General features: G+C 38.6%; 1 protein-coding gene and 1 long non-coding RNA gene across 3 annotated transcripts in view; one reads left to right on the top strand and one right to left on the bottom strand.

Annotated features, from left to right (window-relative positions):
* LOC127059378 (uncharacterized) overlaps positions 1 to 21,206 on the top strand; it is a 768,519-nt gene that overhangs the window by 705,315 nt on the left and 41,998 nt on the right. The window lies entirely within an intron of this gene.
* LMBRD1 (LMBR1 domain containing 1) overlaps positions 16,308 to 21,206 on the bottom strand; it is a 68,734-nt gene continuing 63,835 nt past the window's right edge. For both annotated transcript variants that reach the window (XM_030236085.2, XM_050972294.1), the window contains exons 15-16: positions 18,424 to 18,515; positions 16,308 to 18,263 (exon numbers count right to left, since the gene is read on the bottom strand). In XM_030236085.2, coding sequence (XP_030091945.1) covers positions 18,144 to 18,263; positions 18,424 to 18,515 — 212 coding nt within the window. In that variant the 3' untranslated portion in view covers positions 16,308 to 18,143. The remainder of the gene's footprint in view (positions 18,264 to 18,423; positions 18,516 to 21,206) is intronic.

The following is a 21,206-nucleotide window of genomic DNA, read 5'->3' as shown; positions in this document are numbered from 1 at the left end:
AGGAAAATTATCTTCAGTTACAGATGTTCTGATGATTCCTGGTCTTGTGATGTACAACATCCCTTCCCAAATGGATTTGAAATTGGCTAGAGAATACAATTATTCCACACTCTTCATACTTCAAAGCCTTGTCCAAAGCCCAGTATATAGGAGCTCAAGCACATTTGATTTCCTGATTCTTTGAGGAGGAGCTGGGATTTACTTTTGCATGTAGAAACTAGAGCAGAAACAGCTGCTGGGAGTTGCATTTCATTTGCAGAACATTCCTGCACAAACTCTGTGTAGAATAATGTTGGATGACATTTTAAGATCAATGTGAATCTTTGAAGCAGAGCAGAGCCTTCAGGAAAGAGCTGACACTCAAGAGACACAAAAACCTGGCTTATTTTCTCTTTTCATAGTTATAATTCTGTATTGTCATTACACTTAAGAGAAATGAAGCTGGCCTGTTTTCCTGACCCTTCAGACAATATTTTCTGGAGTCAAAACGTTACCTTACTTCCTCTTTAAATAAAATGGGATTACAAAAAGGTTTTTAGAATTATAAAGTAGTCTTCTGTTGCTCATGAATTCCTACAGTAACAGGAACTGAGCACATTTGACATCTTTTCAGTATAATGTATTTCACTTGAGAGCAAGAATTTTAGTTATAACATCCCCTGAAACAAAGCAACTAATACTAGCCTTCGGAGTGAATCTTCCTAGGGCAATGAGGAAAACTTAATGAGAATTTTATTTGTCATCCTGCACAAATACTTCAAATGGCTCAAGGAAGAGAAATTATAAAGAAGGTGCTGTGTATATGCCATGGCTTTGAAAGGAATATTGGATCTTCATTTGCAGTGATAAAATTCCATACATACCGTAGAAGTTATGACAAGTACTGTTTTTCACCCCTCATCATTTTAGCAGCTCAGAACAGAGTTAAATTGCTCTGCAGCCTTGAGCAGCACTTGAGACAGAGGAATGGTCAGGCTGCTAGCAAAACAGGCTTCATTTTGTCTGGTGCTTAATTTCTGTATTGTTGGGCCTGACCCTTCAGTAAATGATGCTCTGGAATTAGTGCTGGGGGCTGCAACAAAAGCACATGGCCACTCATCTGTTTCTTCACAAACTAGTAAAATCCCTAATGGTGCAGTCCACAGAATTAAGTCATTATATTCAAGCACTCCATCACCCAGTACTCAGTGTGGATTTACACAGGCTTGAATTACATACTTTAGATCCCTGCAAAGTGAATAGGGGCAGGAAGTTAAGAGAGGAACACACAGCTGGCTTGCTTTCTAATTAGGATCAAGGCAGGTGTCCATAAGTAGTGACAAAGTCAGCCATATACAACACATCATTTTTTCCTGAAATTTTATGGTGCCTGTGGGAAACAGTTTCAAAACCTGACACACTTTAAGACATATAAAAAGATTTTAGCCACAGCAACCTAGGGCGAAAGAAAAAGTATTTATGTCAGCATCATAAGGTAATAAATTAATTCAGGCAGGACACAGCAGACATGGTGTCAGTTCTTTCCTCAGACTTCTCCCACTTCCTCAGCAGTTCTCTAAGCCCAGCACAACTGTGTAACTGTGGAAGGGTAAAGGGAGAAGCACTTTTTGTCCATCCTGTTAGCAGTAAGACACCATGCAGCAAGTTACAATACAGAAAGCTAAAAAAAAACAGCTAAAAAGCTCCTGTAAGCCTCACAAATTCTTGGAGCCTGACCCCAGCAAAGCTCAGAACAGTTCAAACACCAACTGTCTCGCCCCACACGTGAAATGGCCAAGCAATGCTTTACTGCCAACACAAGTTTTATCACACAGTCATTGCACAGTACATTCTATTGACAGCCAGGTAAATATACTTGCACCAACACCAGGCCCTTTAAATCCTTCACAGGTATCAGACCTCTCAGAAATGAACATGTCACTTTTATCATTAATTTCAGAAATACATGACACAAACAGACTACTTTTCCAATTTGGACCTGAAGTACATGATCATTAACATTTGTGACTAAAGGAGCCCAGATTACTCCCTCATGCTGTGGCTGTGCTGTGCCATACTTGCAGAGTACCATGGCTATCTCTGCTCCTCATGCTGCTCCCCACTGGGCAGGCTGGGGGTGAGGCAGGAATTTGGGATGAGACAGGACAGCTGACCCCAGCTGACCAAAGGGATATTCCATATGGTATGACATTGGGATTAACACTAAAAACTTGGGCAAAGAGGAGGAGGTAGCAGGAATCAGGACACTCCTGGTTATGGCTTTTGTCTTTCCAAGTAACCATTTCACATCATGGAGCTCTGCTGTCCGAGAAGCATCTGAACATCTGCCTGCTGATAGGAAGCAGGTAATAAATTCCTTATTTTACTTTGCTTGGGTGCACAGATTGTTTCACTTATTAAACTGTCTTTATCTCAAGCCACAAGTTTTCCTGGTTTTGCTCTTCTCTCCTCCATCCTGCTGTGGGGGGGAGGGGAGAGGGGGAAGAAAGTGGGCAGGCAACTGGGTGGGTGCTCAGCTGCTGGCCCTGCTCAGCCCACTGAGACCAGAAAGACTGGTATTTTACCAGTGGCCATGGGCACTACTGAAACAGGAGAGTGTACACCTCTCCTTCAACAGCTATGGGCTTTGATACAGTTGAGTAACTTCAGAGAGCAGAGGCTGAAACGCTGGCTGAGGCTGCCAGCAGCCTGAAAGACAGAGCACACAGCTGGGATAGCTGAGGACAAGGCTACAGTGAAAGTAAGATCAAAAGGAAAGCCAAACCCAAATCTTCCAGGTAAGGTCTTCACCTACAGTCATACTCAATCGATATCACCATGCATCTTCCTCCAATTACTATTACTCATGTCTAAGAAGTAGATGAATCTGTCTAGGCTGTAAACCAATTAAATATCAAGCAGCTACATTGGATTGGCATTGTGTCCAAACCAATAAAACCAGAGGACGTGAAGGGAAGGAAAAAAAAATCAAAAACCTGAGCCCTTCATCATGATATAGGGACTACTTTAGAGTACCAAACCATGAAGACCAGACAAGTCAAGGTTTTGAGGGTTTTTTAATACCTATTGAAAAATGCTGAAGTGCTCAACATAGTGATACTTTAGTATCTAGATCTCCATTGTGGAAACAACTGCAATGCAATACAGATTCTTCATCAATGTCTTAGAGTACAAAAATAGTGGACTACCTCTTCCAAGCTGGAGAAAAGGAAAATATTTTCCTATCGTTCATTCATATAAATTAGAAAAGTTAGTTGAAAAGATAACAGTAAGAGACAAACTTGTACACAAGTGGAATGATACTAATGCATCTTTAATTAGGCAACAAAGGAAGAGCACAGATTTTAAGAACATAGCTTTCAAGACAGATTTGCTGACTAGACTAGTTAGGAGACAAGGATAGGGTGGGGTGGGGGGAGATTTTTCCAGTTACTACAGAATGATAGTAAAAACACAGGTAGAAAAAAAGATTAATCCTTTAGCAGACAAAGGACAAGAATTCATGAGCTACTCAGCAGTCTGAAACTTGAAAAAAATCACTAGATGAAATAAAAATAGGTTCAAATTGCCAAGTGTAGAAGACTCAAATGAGAAAAGTCTAGGATAAAGTGAGAGACATGTTGTTTCTTGATAATAATCACAAAAAAATTTCAATACATGAGAGTCCCAAGAGGAAGTGCAAAGAAAGCGAAAAGAGAAAGAAGGCAAGAATTCTGCAAGGAAAAGGAGAAGAAAGGCAAAACCCAACTGAATCACTGGATATTGAGATGTTTTATAAAGTATCAGGCATTATGATAATAATGATAATAATCTCTGAGTTTTCAAAATTCTGGCCTAGAAAAATGTTTGGTGTGATCCACACTACAACTCTCACTGTGTTCAACTCTCACTTTACCTTTCTTCTGCATTAGAACTGATGAAAAGCAGGGGCCTAAAAATAAGAAATTCCAGAAAAGATGGAAAATATAATTTTCTGCCTTTCACAGGGGTACCACGAGAGTAAAGAAAAAAAAATCATAAAATACCTTGAAGTCAATTCCAAAGAAAAGACTAGAACATACAAACAAGCCTATTTTCAAACAATGCACAGACAGTGAAGATGAATATTTAACCTGTCAAAAGTAAGTCATTGAATCAGTTGCATTTTCTTCCATAGCATTTTTCTGTACTTTTCTTGTATACTTGGTTCTATGGATAACATCATCTTGGTAACTTAACTGAATAGCCCTTACTATCAGAATTCTAATGTAAAAACAGGAACAGGAGTGCTAATTAACATGGGGATGGGGAGGGAGGGGGATAGTACACTTCTTAAATGCAGCACATTCTCACATTTTAACTTGGTCTACATTATTTGCTTAACTTTCAGAAATTCTGTCACAAAACAGCCTGTTTCCATGAGTGATTTTTTTGTCACTGAAATTGATTTACAGCTTTTCAAAGATTTATTTTTGCCCCAATTTATCTTGGCAGTCACCAGCAGTGGATATTCAGTCTGGCTTTTCCTTCTTAAAGAGAAATCAGCGGAAGTCACAGTTGCAATCTTTTCTTCATTTGCTCCCTGACAATATTAAAAAAAAAAAATTATTTTTGAATAAACCAGTAAAATGAGGCGTTAATGTCAAATTGGGCTTCTTCTTTCTATAAGTGTGAATTCAACCTCTGAAACATGCACAACCTATACATCTATAAATGCTTTAAATCCCCATGAAAATACACTGTGCTACAAATTCTAGCCCAACACTCCTGCCTCCAATCTCCTTTGGTGTGGTTTGACACTGGCCCAGTGCCAGGCACCCTCAGAGTCGCTTGCTCACCCTACCCTGCCACAGCTGGGCAACAGAGGGAAAGGACAAGAGTTAACAAAGGCTTTGTGAGTGAGATAAGGACCGTGAGAAATATTTCAAGGGCAAAACAGGTTCAACTTAAGTTGCCAAATGTGATTTATTGCTAACAGAGTCAGAGGAGGATAATGAGAAGTAAAATAAGCCATTATAACACAATCTTCCCTCCAGCCCCTCTCTCCTTCCCACTGACAGCACAGGGAGACAGGGTATGGGGGTTTGGTCAGTTCATCACTGAAATTTTCTTGTGCTGCTCTGTGAGAGCAGTCCCTCCCCTGTGAGGCCGTGGGGTCTCTCCCACAGCAGGCACTTCTCCAGGAACTCCTCCAGTGTGGGTCCAACCTCATGAGCAGCGGCCAGACCTTACCTGCTGCAAAAGTGAGTCCCTGCCGCGGGCAAACTGCTGTGACCTGGGTCTCTCTTCCATGGGGTGCAGTCCTCCTGGGACAGGCTGCTCCAGTCTGGAAGCAGGGCCCTCTCTCTCCACTGGGCCTCCTCCAGGCATCCACCTGCTCTGGCGTGGGCACCTTCCCCACAGGCTGCAGGTGGATCTCTGCATCCCCCATGGATCCCCAAGGGCTGCAGGGGCACAGCTGCCTCACCACGGTCTCACCCTGGCCTGCAGAGGAATCTCGGCTCTGGAGCCTGGAGCACCTCCTCCCGTCCTTCTCCACTGACCTTGGTGTCGCCATGTTGTTTGCCTCACGTGTTCTCACCTCCTCCTCTTCTCTGACTAGAAAAAAACGACTTAGTAGTTTTTTTCACAAAGCAGTGTGCCTACTTTGCTTTTTTTTTTCTTCTTGAAACTGTCATCACAGAGGCATTACCAACCTCTCTCATTGGCCTAGCTTTGGCCAGCAGCATGTTCATCTTCAGAGCCATCAGGGATTTGCTCTGCCCGACATGGTAGAAGCTTCCAGCAGCTTCCCACAGGAGCAATCTTTGGGGCCCCCCTGCTACCAAAAACCAGGCTGTGCCAAACCAATACACCTTTAAACTCTCACCTGTAAGGAGTAACAGAGAGACTAGCAGAAATCTTGAACAGCAGTTTAGAAGCATTGTTCATGAAGAAGAGACCTTCACAAGACAGATGTTAGGGACAGAGGCTCTAATGTGTGCTGGGTAGCATGCTTGCAAGCCTGTCTTTAACAGCATAAGCACTTGGAAGCATAACACAGGATTTTGCAGAGCCTTGAGACCCCCACCTTCCATCTAAAAAATGCATAAGAACAGGTTAGACAGGTCACCCATGACTTTCCTGAACAACATGTTCCAAAAGTTCACAGTTCTTGCTATTAGAACAGTTATTCTAGAAGTTCATCTGACCTGTGCCTCCAAGTCATGTCTTGACACCTAATCATTCCTGTTACCCTCACAAGAATTTTATCTGATTTGCTCTCAAGCTTCTTAAAGACCGTACCCAGAGCAGCAGGATGTATTCCTCCTGGTCAAGTCTTAACATTTCTAAGTGGAAAAATGATTTTGCAGTTCTTGAAGGTCAGCTACCCATTTATGTGTTCCCATAAATTTGCTGAGGGCTGAAAAAAAACGTAGCCACAAACTGTACTTGTTCATCTTGTAATGCACAGTAATTTTCAGAGAAATGTCTAAGCTAGACCCAGTAGCCCTTTGTGCTTTATTTTGGCTCTGTCTGGTCACATCAACCATTCTTGTAATTTCTCAGAACTCCTAAAAAAAAAATCATTATTTTTATTCTACAGCGCTTGTATTCCTCCTCAAACTTAACCTATTTGCAGGTTTATTAAATCTATTCTACACTTCATCATCCTGGTCCAATCATAATGTTACTATAGCATAACACTGAATACAGGGAAGACAAAAATACCCAACTTAACACATTTTTAAACTTAAACATTTTTCTAGGTTTATTAATGATCAGTTAACACCTTTTGAGTGCAGTTCTCCAATCACTTCTGCATTTAGGCTCCAGGAATTTTCCTGAGATTCCTTCTCAAAACACTATCAGGACTGTCAAAATACCTTTCCCTGTCCACAGTGCCCATACCTTTCTCAGGATAGAAAACTAATTTCAGTAGATCTATGGCAACCATTACTTATCTGCTGGGAAGCTTACAGGTACCTACCAACTATTTAACTATTTTTTCTTGGAAGCTGATGGAGCTGGTTTTTGCTAAATACTACTTTCAGCTCTACAAGTGAAAGAAACACTCAACTTGCTCTTTTTTTCAGTGCTGTGACACATCATCACTGACTTACCCAAAAGAGCTGAAAAAGTCTGACATTTCATCAGCCTTTTTTCAGGCAGGATGAGGAGGTGGGAGAGGTTTTAGGCAGGCAGCAGCAGAGGAATCTGGTCAATTTTAGGACAAAGTTCAAAAGGCTTAACCCAACCGGTAGTATCTTACTGAAGTACCTTCTTAGTATGTCCCATCTTAACACAAAGCTAAATTCTACCTTTTAATCACTGGATTAGATCTTTCAGGCACCAGCACAGAGGAGTCTGCTAACTGACCCTTTCAGTGAAGACTGGCTCAACAAAAATTTAGTAAATCCTCTAATGGCCTTAGGCAATGCATGTTGAGATACCTGAGTCACCAGAGATTCCAGAGGAGTCCTTCCCTGTTTTCTGATGTTCACAGGATTACCTTTTACTGTAATTAAAGCCCTTCCTTTTTAGTTTTGTCTCAAAGATGATTCTGAGCTCCCCCTTTAGGCATGTAATTGAGCCTGACTTACTCCATGAGGAGTACTGAGCCCACCTGCTCAAGCAGTGCAAACACACTCGCATTCCAAGGAACTGGCAGGCAATGACAAGTCAGTCAGCTCATCTATCTCATCAGTTCCTTGTGGACCCTCAAGGATCAACTGTGCACTGCAGTGCTTCAGCACAATTCAAAAACCCCTTTGTGGTGACCTGTCAAAAAAACCTGGCTTCTCTCTCTGCAGGTGACAGCTGTTCCCTAGCCCATGCAAGTCTGTTGCTCTCTGGATACCTGAACAACATGGAAAGGATCTGGGCATAGCCGAGGCATTTCAGAGATCTGCTGCATCTTTGGGTGAAAAATGTCATGTTATCAACTTGTCATTTAGACCACTTTTATTTCAACTCATGGTATGGCAAAACATTCAAAAATATGAAAGAAAAAAAAAAAGCTAAAAAACCCCAATATATTAGCAGTACAGAAGTACAAATTATGTAAGATGATGGAATGATGACAGGTAGAGGTAGAGAAAGAGAAGGGGCAAGAAAAGAAGCCCTTGGCAACCAGACTTCCCTAGGACATAGATATCCCTTAGCTAGACAAGTGACCTCCAGTATGGTAAGACAGCATCGCATCCACCTTAATATCCAAGTCTGCTGTCCTGACACAGACATTTCTCTTTTTCTGGTAGAGTGCCTTGATTCTTACAGTTGTCTTTCGGGAGCCTTACACAGATGGAAAATCTTTCTTCAAGAGCCTTACAATGTGATCACTTGCTGGCTGTCCTGAGGTCAGTCACTATCCTTCCCCAGATCATCACTCCACTCCACTAATGCTTAGTTCTCCCTCCTTTCTGCTCCTTAGCTGCTGTTTATTTTTACTATTACAGTAGCAAACTGAGTGAGATCTCAAACAGATTAAGCGAGCACTAGATGCTGCAGGAATATGCAGAGACAGTCCCTTTTGGCAGCAAGCTACTAAAGCAGTTCAGCATCACTCAATTTCATACTCACCTTATTGTTTCCTTACCTAAGGGACAATGTATGATTATTCTTGTTTCACTTCTGCATGTATATTTTTGTATTTCACTAGTTAAAAAATTGGTTCAAGAGTGAGAACTCCCTGTTTTTTATAACTGTCACTTCTGAGAATTCTGTATAAATACAACATAATTAACACTAAACTTCATATGCTACACCAGACTACACATTTTATTAATGTTACAGAAGTGTCCACATTATTAAAATAATGCTTCATATTCCTATCTCTGGGGCAAGATGAGACATAATGGAAGTTATTTTAATACTTTTGGCACAACCATTTCCACTCCAGGAACTTTTAAAAATTAAACTTCATTGCTGTGGAAGAGCATTTTTCATAACTAAGAACTAACCAAATGAACACATAATATGCAAACAATATGACTCATTACTTGCTCTTGGAAGAGAAAAACTCTACAGCAAAGAACTAGAAGTGCTTTAAGGATAGTTAAAAACTGGCAATGGCTTGCTGGAACTGGGCAACTTCAGAGAGAATCTGACAAACTCCTGAGTGGAGCAAATTAGAGAGTTTTATTTTTTCCTTCATATTGATGACTGCCACTATAGATGCCTACAGAGCAGGATCCTCTTCAGCACAGCAGGAACAAGAGCAGCTAGCTGAATGCATTACAGTATGGAGAACAGCTCTCATCCATGCAATTTAACACTCAAGGCCAACACGTAAAGTTTTATAACTGCAATGTTGTAAAACTCACATAGGAGCACTACAGATTTAGGAGTACTGGCATATTTCAAAAAATAATGATGCTGTATGAGCTGTGATGGAATGTAAGGGAAATTAAAAAAGTACATCTGTCAACGAGCAGCATAATCTTTGCAGTTAAAGAGCTCAGGATCTGCAAAAGACTCATCAGGAATGGTTTTGGAAAGAGTCCAAATGATACACAGAGAGCAACAATAGGGCACAAGGTACAGCCAGAACATATAGTTTATTTTATCCATGAGAGGATCATGACTTAGGAGAATTCAACTACACAACCAGATTATTTAAATGGAGCTCCAACACTACTTGAGGATAAATTTTGTGATGTTATTACGCAAAATGAGTGGATTTCTCAAGGCACTTAAAGATCATTTGCCCACAGGATTGGATTAGAGTCCTGAAAAAGCATTTTAAAATACAGACTGAAAAACAAATGGAAAATCTTATATGGAAAAGCTAAAAATTTTGTTATTGGAGAACAGTGAGTTAAGTCCTATATTTAATTTAAATGGAATAGGTAAATCTAAATAAGGCCCATCAGAAACACATGGAGTAAGATTAAATGCAATACTACCAGGAGTAATACACTACATTCTTTTATGAGATGAGCTCTGCAATTCAAAACATCTCTGTCGTATCAGACAGCTCAGAGTTGCTGCTAGAAAGATTTTTTTTCAGGCACTGGCCTAAAACAGGACACTAATATGAAAGCATTTCTATTTCAGAGCATTCCTTAAGACAGAAACTCACATGCATGAAGAGCAGCCCTTCTCTACATTATTCACCCAGCCCAATGATAGATTTGCCAAATCTGAATGACGTACTTATCACTGTGTCTTTGGCATGGGACCTGGGAGCCTTACTGGGAACTGTGAACACACATCCAGCAAGCCTGTCAAAACAGGGCCTGTTCACACATTGCTAAGAGGATGAGACAGAACCATCCTCACATGATTTCTACCGTGGCACCGGAAATCTGTGGAAACAGTTGAAAGGCATTAAAACAGCTCCTTGCTCCACTGTAGGAGGATGCCAACTTGTCAGGATGCTGATCTTGAGCTTTTCCTGAAACAAAAAATAGACATGTTTCATCTCCAGAAGACAGGACTCCTGTTGGTAGGATGTGGATTTCTACTGTTACCACTTGGAACTGGCACCATTTGTCTGCTCAGCAAGCTTTGCACATCAGTGCTGGCTCCACGCACCTCACATGGTAGCACTGGTCCCACAGCATGAAAAACCTTTTGTTCAGCAGAACAACAAAGCTGGATGAGCAATGAATGTACTTTTAGGTCGAACTATGCTACCAAACAGCTTTCCTTCAAGCCTGGAGGACCAATCTAGCTACTCTTAGAATGCCTCCATGACCAGAAAAATTCTAATTTGCTGCCAGCCAGTTGCACCACTCTCTGGTCAGACCACCATCACCACCCTTGCCTTGTGGACACACCACAGAGCAATTGGGTATAGAAGCTGCTGCTTCTACTTTCCTTTTTGATGTCAAGAGATGTTTAGAAGTCTGCAATACATCCAATTGAACAGCAGGGACAAAGTTCTCCCTCAGAGCATGGTGATGAGGATTCTTTTCCAGGTGTGAAAACAAAAGTTTAGTTCACCCAAATTGAGGACAGAATAATGATCTAGCAGTACTGGGTAGGTATTGCAGCCAGCCTGCACAAAGTACAGTGTATTATCTGTACTTCACACACATCAGATATTAGGATATCTGCAGAGAAGGACATCTCTGAATATACAAACTAAGTATTAAAAATACCTGGAATAAATTTGTTCAAATTAAATGGCTCAGTTTTCAGGTAGGACTTGCTCAGACTAAATTCTGCCCACATTTTAATCTACCTTTGCTATGAATGTGAAAGAACTAAAGTGAAAGGTCTAATCATCCAGGATCAACACCCACTCGGCTTCTACCAAATGTTCCTCTTTTGCCACATTCCAAAATAGGTGATACAGCGCTTGAGATCTAACTCATCAAGAATATGATTCCATGAAGAGAATCACAGAATGGTTTGGATTAGAAGGGAAGTGAAAGGTCATCTAGTCTAACCTCCTTTCCAATAAGCAGGGGCAACTTCAACTAGATCACCTGTCCAGTGATGGACTAGAGAAATCTGATTCTCTGTCAGCAATGAAAGCCTTTTTGTAGGCCAAATTTAGAAACCTAAAGATCAGGTTTAGGTCCTGCACACCTGTAACCAACAAGCTCCTTTCTCAGCACTCTTCTTTGCTTTACACCATCCTGCAGCATAAAGACTCCCCACAAGGCAAATCAGCCTGGAGTGAAGCAGCACTGAACTGTTAGATAGCAAAGTGCCTGAAGTGTGGATCTCTGTGGTGCAAGCTTTAAGTGCTGTGGATCTAGTACATGTAAGAGTCTTTTCTCTCAACCTTTGTCTTTTCTAGGAACAATTGCTTCCTAGAGCTGCCAGCCCCTTCCAGAATACTGTCAGGTACCATTTGGACAAGGTTTGAAGCAGAACAGCACAAGACTAAGAGCCAGAAATTAAAAAGTCTCGACAAAAAAAAACCCATTCCCTATTATTAAGTCCCTTAACTCTATGCTCAAAGATAGAGCAATTGTAATCTTTCCTGAGCTATCATCAATTCTGACAGTACCCTTCTGCTGCCTCTCAGAACCAGGGACAAGACCAGGTAAGTCTGAAATCTGTTCTACAATGATTGAATTAGTCAAATATTAACTTTTCAGGAATGTATTTTCAAACACCTAAAACTGATATCTGATATTTTAAACTTCATTCATTAAAATTATGTTTTTAATATATTTAATTACTTCATGAACAGAAAGGAAAACAGTTGGGTTTATATTTTCCCTAAGTACTTCAAACACAAAGCAGCATGTTCCAAATCCCCTAGGATCTGAAACCCTTGATGTTTTCAGTAGGAGCTCCACTCAACAATTTTGAAAATCATACCCTAAAATATTCTGATATCAGTCTCTGCACAACTAAAAAGGCACTATCTTTCTAGACAAGGAAATGAATAAAAATATCATTACTTTGATACAAATTTCTGAAAAAATAAAGTAGCTTCCTCATAGCTGGGAAAATGAGGAATCCTCTAGAGTTAATATTTTCCAGTTATTTCTTATTTCTCCATGCACTAGAAAGATACATCCATTGTTTAGAAATTAGCTTCTAAGTTAAGAAAAGCTGTTCTAGATTCAGGATTCAGAACTTTTCACCTCAGAACAAAACACTTTTTTTACAATAAAGAGAAGTTTTCTTCATTAGCCCATTCCAAATGAACATTCCATGCAAATCAGATATACTTGTCCATAGCATCTTAGTATTTTTATTTGGAAAGAGTGTAAAGGTAGCATACAATAAGGATGTAGGTTTGCACTTTTCTAACTTAAAAGTTTAGAGAAGACTAAGTAAAACTCAGACAACTCAAAAACATATAGATGTGGTGCTTAGGGACATGGTTTAATGGTGGACTTGACAGTGTTAGATTTATTGTTGGACTTGATAATCTTTAAAGTCTTCTCCAAGTTTTCTAAATGATTCTATAATTCTGAACTTAGGATGTTAATGGTACCTTTAACTTATGTACTAAATGTCAGAACCAAATATATTTATGTCCCAGGACACTCCTTCAAAAGCCTAATATGGTGATAAGTCCATACATAGTCTTGGGAAGGGATAAGTCCATAAGTTCAGGAAGGGACTCATGTGTGTGAGAAATACCATAGTCATTCACACCAAGACCTTGGTGTCCTGACTCTGAAGTACTCTTGGCTAAAGAAATACATTCCACAAGTGGTAATGTCATGATTAATGTTTAGGCAGTGGAGCAGAAGCAGAGGCATTAACTCAATCTATATTTTACTTCCTTGCAGGAAGTTCCACACATTCTAGTGAAAAGCACCATATCCAGACTGGAATTTCAGTAGGAACTACACACTTGTTCAGCTTCACATTTACTTTGAATGTCTCATAATCTCTATTTTTATGCAAGACTTTTGGATTCTCACAATAAGGATTTTGAAATTGTCCTGCAAAAATGCTCAAAAAATCTATTTTATAGGCAACCTGCATTATTTTCTTTGTGAAAAAACACAGATGTTTATAACATACAAAATAAGGACTCAACATCAATACAGAAGGATCACGAAACTTGCATCTGTGGCTTACCACTACTACCAGTCCTCTACAAACCCCGATTCTTCTGTCTGACCTCCTAAATACACCACATTTCTAGAGGTAAATCTGGAAGACAGCTGTAAATACAGCTCATTAAATGTTCTTAAACTGTCTGCTTACTTAAAAGAAATAACCCTCTTTATAGCTATAAATTTGACTGAAGTGCTATCACTCATGCAACCTCTCTGAATAGAAGGAAGTTAAAAATAGCCCGGCTTCCAGATAATTTTTGTAACAACCACATCTCACTAAAGCTGAAGAATTTCTGATCCATTTAATTATCCAGAATTGGCAAGTGTCTTAATTTAGAAGCAGAATTTGGTTTAGAGTATTAATAGAAAATTGTATCTTGCCAGAAGCAAAACAAGGCTTTTATTTCTTTTGGGAAGTACATTCAAAATACACATTTGCAGGAGAAGAGATAGTGATTCTCAATTTCATTTCTTTATCTGCAAGAAAAGTGACCTTGCAGAAGGTTACAAGAGAACAGATCTGCATTAATGGAAGAAGTACTTTCAATATTAACTATAATCTTTAAGCTAAGATCCTGAAAAATGTTACAGCCTGAGTATTACAAATTATTTTGATAATTTTAGAAAGTGATGCATATTTTTTCCTTTGCTTCATCTCCAAAGCAAGGCTTTATTTTCCTGCCCATGCCCAGAACTGTATCGTGCAGTCATAAGGGCTGAAGGAATATCTGCTTACTTATTGGAAAAAAGCTACCTTGTACATTTCACCAGTTACCTTAAACACTTCAACTGCACCTCTGCTATGCATAACAGCACCTAGCATTATTTTAGGATAAACCACATAATAGTTTCTACAAGGGGGTAATACTTTTCAAAACTCTGTTGTAGGCCAACTCAAACTGTCCAACTCAAACTTGTGTTGACAAAGCAAAATAACAGCTGAAAAACCAAGAAATACAGTTTCTAAGCAGTAGAAGACATCTCAAAGAAACTGCATAGTTATATCTACAGTAATTATTCAGAAGCAAATCACAAGCATTGAAAAGGTTCATTAGCTTTCAGCTTAAATAGTCAAATTTTCTGAGCATGCAATTACCATCCTTTGCAGCATGGCTCTTGTACAGGTACACTCTATCCAGCAGTACATTAAAATTTTCAGTGCAAAAAATCTCAAGCCTATCCTGCAATCATTTTCCTGAAATTAAAGCAGAAAACACAAAAAGTTAGCAGGTATTTCTTTTCATCTTTACCAGGAAAGGCTTTTCACTTGTTTCTGACAATCAGCAGGAAATCTGCAGCACACTCTCAGCTTCAGATATGGAACAAGCAAACAATTACAGGCTTTATAATACTTATGACCTGGAACTCTGAATAAACTACCAATCACTGTAGTCCAAGCAGCAAAATAAGGAACTATTTGGCACATGTTGCAGAATTCTATCCAACATATTCTAAGTAATCTTGTTTTATTTGACATGCATTGAGATGTAAGGTTCTCTAGTTTCTAAATGGGCATGAACCTCCAACATGGTAGAATCAAACTGGAGAAGTGCAACAACAAAGGTAACTTAAAGCAAGTCTGACAATAGCACTACAGAATTTTGAAAGCTTACACTTCAGAGATGGATTTGAAATATCACTCATTTAAAGAAAGTAGTGAAAAAATTCTGATGCCTTTTAGTGACTTCAGTCCAGAAAACAGATCTCTGAAGACCCAGTTGAAAATGTTAAATGTTTGGTTGCAAGGTAGAATACTATTGTAACATGACTGCAAAGTTCAAATTTGCTCCCAAAACTGCAGAAAACTGGACTATCATTTCATATTTAACAGCTAAATGAGTGAGATGTGCTGCTATAGCAGCAGTATTTACTTTGTGGATGCAAAGTAATGAATTGTTCTAACTGCAAGTATTTAAGATTGCACAAATGACAACTAGAATGAAAATATACTGGAAGTTCTCTTTCTTGGAAGTATTGATCAAAGCCAAATATTTTAGGTCACAGCTGTCTTAAACTTCACTGCTAGGTTTCTTGACTGGGTGATAATGGATTTAGTAAAACAGTCAGAGTTCACACAGCAAACTTCAAAAACACCTCTAGTTCATTTTAAAGGCACAGTACAGCTAAAAAAGTCAAGCTTCCATCACATGAAGTATTTAGAGATGAATTCTTGAGTGTATATTCATTACAATTACATTAGTGCATGGAAAATCTTTTAAAACCTTGTCAGTCAAATGGTTCATTGAACTCCTGAAAAATTTTAGTGAGGATGTGGCAGGTGACGAATAATTCTGATTATGAATGGTGGCAGTTATTTACTGCTTCTGTGACAGAGGGTGACAGCAGATGTCTGAAGTAACTTTTGAACTCTCCTAGAGAAGCATGCTTCTTCATAACTGCAATTAACAATGGGCTGCTTATAAATCTGATTAATATCTGGATAAAAAGATCTGGTATTACTGAGTCCTCCAATTAAAAAGACAAAGTCACCATTTCAAAGGCAGATTGCTGTATTACTGCATATGGATTATTTAGACAGGAAACAGAACTGGACTGGGGAGAAATTCCTGGAAATTAGGGAAATGTTAGAAACAGGAGAGGGCTGTAACAAAATGTACCTAGGCATTGGCCAGGCTCTTGGCCAGTGATCCCCTAGGCCTGCACATCATGAAGCAGCTGCATGGCACAAAACCAGCACCTTCCCAACAATCTTCCCCAGATGAGCAGTGATCTCCCCAGGGCAAAGTAAGGGCAGAATGGAAATAACTCTGCAAAGCTGTGTTACAAACAAACATGTAAGAAAGTGACAACTTTTGGTTAAAACTGCAGATGACAAATGAATAAAACCCAGAAAGAAAGGAGGACATCTGAGAAATTAACTTTATTTAAATTAGCTCATGTAAGTTTTCCACTAGGGCATCTACAAATAAGTATACTCCAAGTTCTTGCTAGGCTCTGGATGCAGCTTCCAGACAATCAATATCACATTCTACCTTCTGTTTGAATTACTTGAACTCCTTATAACTAATTCCTTCCAAGCTTCCCCAGTTGTCATGTTTAAATAATATACAGCTAATTCTAGTCAGACAGCTCAGAGTGCCTAGTCAAATTTCAGTACCTACTCTCAGTGTTTGAATACATTTCTGTCCTTTCAAATGTCATATTGGTAGCAAACAGATTGATTGATTTTAGTTGAGCAGACCTGACTGTGTATGTTCAGCTTATGAGCCACCTACAACACCAGGAGATGGACTCCATGATCCATGTGGGTCCATTCCAACCCAGCTTACTCTGTGTGTGATTCTTCCACATTGCCGCATGAGCATTTATATTACTGGAGCAGTTGGCACAGAAGGCTTGTTAAAAGATATCAGGTTTTTTTTGTTCCTATAGTCCAAACATCAGTTCCCTGTGCTCCTGCACGACCTACACAATTCACCTAAGACCTCCTAAAACAGTGAGCCTAAATTAGAAGTTCCTGAGAGCCCGCTGTTCTGAAATACTGCAGAAATAGGCAGATTGTTCTTAAAATAACTTTAGTGTTTGCAAACATGAAAGCAGGACATAATATTAATAACTACCCTACATTCTAATAGCTATTTAACAATTAGTCTTATAAAAAAGGCTACCTAATAACCTTTCCATGTGCTTGCATAGACTGTAATGTCCCTCAGGTAGCATTAGAAGCTTAAAAACCTGTCCTCGTAAACATTTTCTCTTTCAGAGTCTGTCAAATGATATATGAAGACTTTTTTTTCATCCTTAGAAATATAGCTCAGTAACTATATAGCTAAAATAGGATTATTTTACAAAGACAACACGAATGACAAAAATATTTCTGAACTGTGTTTATATAAACATATTGGTTTGTAAACAAATTGACAACATTTACTTTAAATATTGAAAGAACTTCAAACTAGACAATTTGCATTAAAGAGAAAAATAAGTTAAAAATTAATCACATCTTAATTATTCCATTGGTTATCAGGCACCTGGAAGTTTCAGAACTGAACCATACTAAAACAATGCAACAGTGCTGAATATTGTAGTTTACACTGTGATTTCCTTTGAGAGAGCAAAACTACCTCATAGTTACCTGAGGATTTCCACGGTAACTTTGTGGAAATCACAGTATAAAAATTACTTATTTTTCACAGACTGGAAACTCACCATATAAATAATATTTTTGGCATACTTTAATGGAAAGTCTCTTGTTAGCTCTAGTTTTATACAGAAATCCCAGCAAGACTAATGCAAACATTCAGTCAAATCCTTCTGAAAATGTAAACTTCATCCAAATCTTTCCTGCACTATTTGCACTGTTTTGCAGGATTTTAGTTGTATTTATGAATAAAAAAGTCCTACAAGTTAAGCATGAAAGTATTTAAGAAAACCTAACAGAAAAGCATTGTGAATTATGAAATAGTTACAACAGTTCATCAAATTATACATCAGAAGGTTACACATATGTTTAATCATAAAACAATATTTTCTATATATTACTCAAAGTCAGCTTCAACATTTGTTCTCATTTAACAGTGATACTCAAAGTGATATTCAGTTTTTTTATCCCTTTAAGTGAGTACACTCTTTTCATTTATTTTTACAGGTGCAAAGATGCTTATCTAGATACAAGTTCCACATGGGCATGACTCTCAACGTAATTTTACATTTTTTCATCTTGAAGGCAAAAGGCTGTCAATGGTAATAAACAGACAGTTCATCATCACTCATATCAGAATCATCATCATCTACTTCACCTTCAATGACTGATTTCTTGCCTTTGCAGCATGAAACAATTAATCCAATTAAAAAGACCTGCAAATTTAAAGTAGAAAGTGTTACTGTTATTGAGTTCAGGAGCACATAAATACAATATTAGTAAAACAAACTGTAGTGTGGTGATGCCAATGGTGCAATGACAACTACTATAAATTACCAAACTTGATTCAGAGGTTTCCAAATTCCAAGTACTTACTGCAATGAATGCCCAGTTCCCAAAGTAATAGGCTGCACTGAAGAACCAAAATTTATGTAGAAAGAGGTACGTCCGAGTGACAATACACTGATCTAAATTGAAAGGAAATAGTACTGATTAACACAAAACTACAAAATCAGCTTAATACCATATAGTAGGATAATATTGTAGCAACATTTAGCAATATTTAACTCTGCAGAACTATTACATTTAATTTACTCTCCTACCATGAAGGAGGAGAAGAATTTACCAGACAACCAAGAATGTACACAAAAGGGACACTTGTTAAGGGGGAGTGACCATGACAGGTAACACGAAGCTACAAGTTACATAGGTAACCCTATTACTACTGGGAACAATGTCTCAGGCAGATGTGTCAATTACTAACTAGAATCAGTCCAAAAGGGAACTCACTTCCCATTTTATATAAACCACAGCCATACAAAACAGGTTCTGGATTAAAACACACATTTCAGGACATTGAAAAACCATGTCCCTACCAGGATTACACAATTTTTTGTAAAAAATCAAAAGTCAATTAATTACATGTACACAAAAAGACTCCAACATGTACTGGGCCCTTTACAACCCAGATAACAGAAGCCTTATTTGTACACAAGACCTGACTGTACTGATTAAACCTTACTCCTCTAACAACAAGAATACTGAAGTAGGATTTTCTGCTGTGGCTGTATTTTTCTTCATTCTTAACTGATAGATTCTAAAATTAAGAATCATATTTCCAAGGCATTTTCAACACACAGATAGAGAGCAAAAAGGGTTGTGCAGGACACAACCTGTGGCCCCTATTCAAGGGGTCGTGCTAGAGGATGGTCAGCAGAACATGCAAGCCAGTTCATTAAGCTCTCAAATGCAAGGAAGGGCATGCACTGAGTTCATGCTAAGATAAAATATTAATTCCTGGTTGGTCTTTTTGGTTTTTTATACTATGCTTCAAACCCCACCTAAAGCTCATTGCAGAGCAGGAATTGGTATGTAAACATGTTGGACACCAGAGAAAGTAAGCGACCCAGAAACTGTGTGTTTGTCCCTCAGTTCAGACCCCAGGCTTAAAAATATTCCCCAGGTGCAGTTGAAGCAAAGAGTTCCTGCCTTCTAAGGTTGTGAGTGATACACTACTTATACAGTTACAGAGCTCACTTTTCACAGCCATCTAAGAAAGAAATGCCGGTGAACTGAAGATACTTCAGAATTGCAGATAATATTGTCAATACCATCTGCAGCTCTCCAGCTCATTACATGAATTAAAAAACAACTAAAAGACCTTCAGATGGCACTTTATAACAACTGGATTAAACAGATTATGGTAAATATTTTGGAGTAGTTTGACCTTGCGAGAATATTTCTATGCAATGTTACAAGAGCAGATAACTAAATTTTAGCTATTGTGTCTTGAACAAATGTTACTTAATAAGCTGACATGACATTTTTCATTAACTGATTCCTCCATATGACTCAATGTAGAATAAGTTATTATGAATAGCCTAAATTAAGATAGCTACTTGCTATCCAGAATGATCAATGTGAATATTAGATGTATGTTGATCATGTGGAACAAAAGTACACATGGAAAGCTACCAAGCCTCCAACAGACATCTGCCACCATTTAAAAAATACAACATATTCTATGTACATCTGTAATGCTGACCAAAGAACAAAGCTAAACAGACAGGATTTCAAGACAAAACCATTTTTAAAATAGAGAATGACAAGTATGAATAGTCATTGCTACCAGAAGAGTCAACTAATTTTTGTTTTGAGTCTGCTGATGAAATTTTTCATTATGCTCAGAAAAAGTTACACTTAAGGTACTATTTTCAAATTAAGGCTTCTTCCAGGAAGTGAATTAGCTAGTTTATGATGAATTACAATGATAATTCTATTCAAAGCCAAATATTAAAGCCTAAAACATGACCATGTGCACTGAAAACTCAAAATGTGAGAACTTACTAATGAGATCAGTCTTTTATACATCTCAAAACACAGTAAGCTTTCACAAAAGCATGTAGAAGGAAATAGTTTCTTAGGGGAGAGTTACAAATTGCTGTGAACAATGTAATTTATAAACATTGGCATTATTTGAAAGTCAATACTGTACACTTGTTTTACCTCTTTATTAATCAACTAGACAATGAAATAGATTATACCCTCTGTAAATCCATCAGTCAAACTAAGGAGAAATAAAGAGCAGAGGCCCAACACACTAGATGGTCAGATTTAGGAAAGGGTTGTTTCCAAGCCCCTTGAAACAGTCCTCAAAGTTGAATGGAGACAGAAGCCCTGCACCTGGAATAAAGTGACACCCTGCAATAGAGCAGGCTGAGGGCTGGCCAGATAAAATGCAACTATGCAGAAAGTGACCTCATCTCCCAGTAGACAAACAGAACATGTAGCTACCAGCATTCATCTATAACTCAGAAACGTAACTGAATATCAGGCTTCATTATCTGGAATGCAGTGAACTCCACAAAACTGATCAGTTCTACCACTGTGACAAACTGCATCTGCAGTGGTGCCACTTTGGGCTGCCCAGTACAAAAACAGCATTGACTTATTGAAGCAAATCTAGTGGACAACCATTGCAGCAGGTTAGAGCACACAACAGACAATGAAGATGTGTTCTTTCAGCTTGAAGTAAAGGTGGTTGCAGGTGTCTTACTGCTGCCTCTGCTATCTAGTGGGGACTTACAAAGTATTAAATGAGATTCCTCCTAGACCTGCATAACAATACAACAGATGACAGAGCTGCAGCAAGAAATACA

Source organism: Serinus canaria, chromosome 3 (assembly GCF_022539315.1).
Source record: "Serinus canaria isolate serCan28SL12 chromosome 3, serCan2020, whole genome shotgun sequence".
Lineage (NCBI taxonomy): Eukaryota > Metazoa > Chordata > Aves > Passeriformes > Fringillidae > Serinus > Serinus canaria.
The sequence above is the reverse complement of the archived record's forward strand: the minus strand, read 5'-3'. Positions and strand labels throughout refer to the sequence as shown.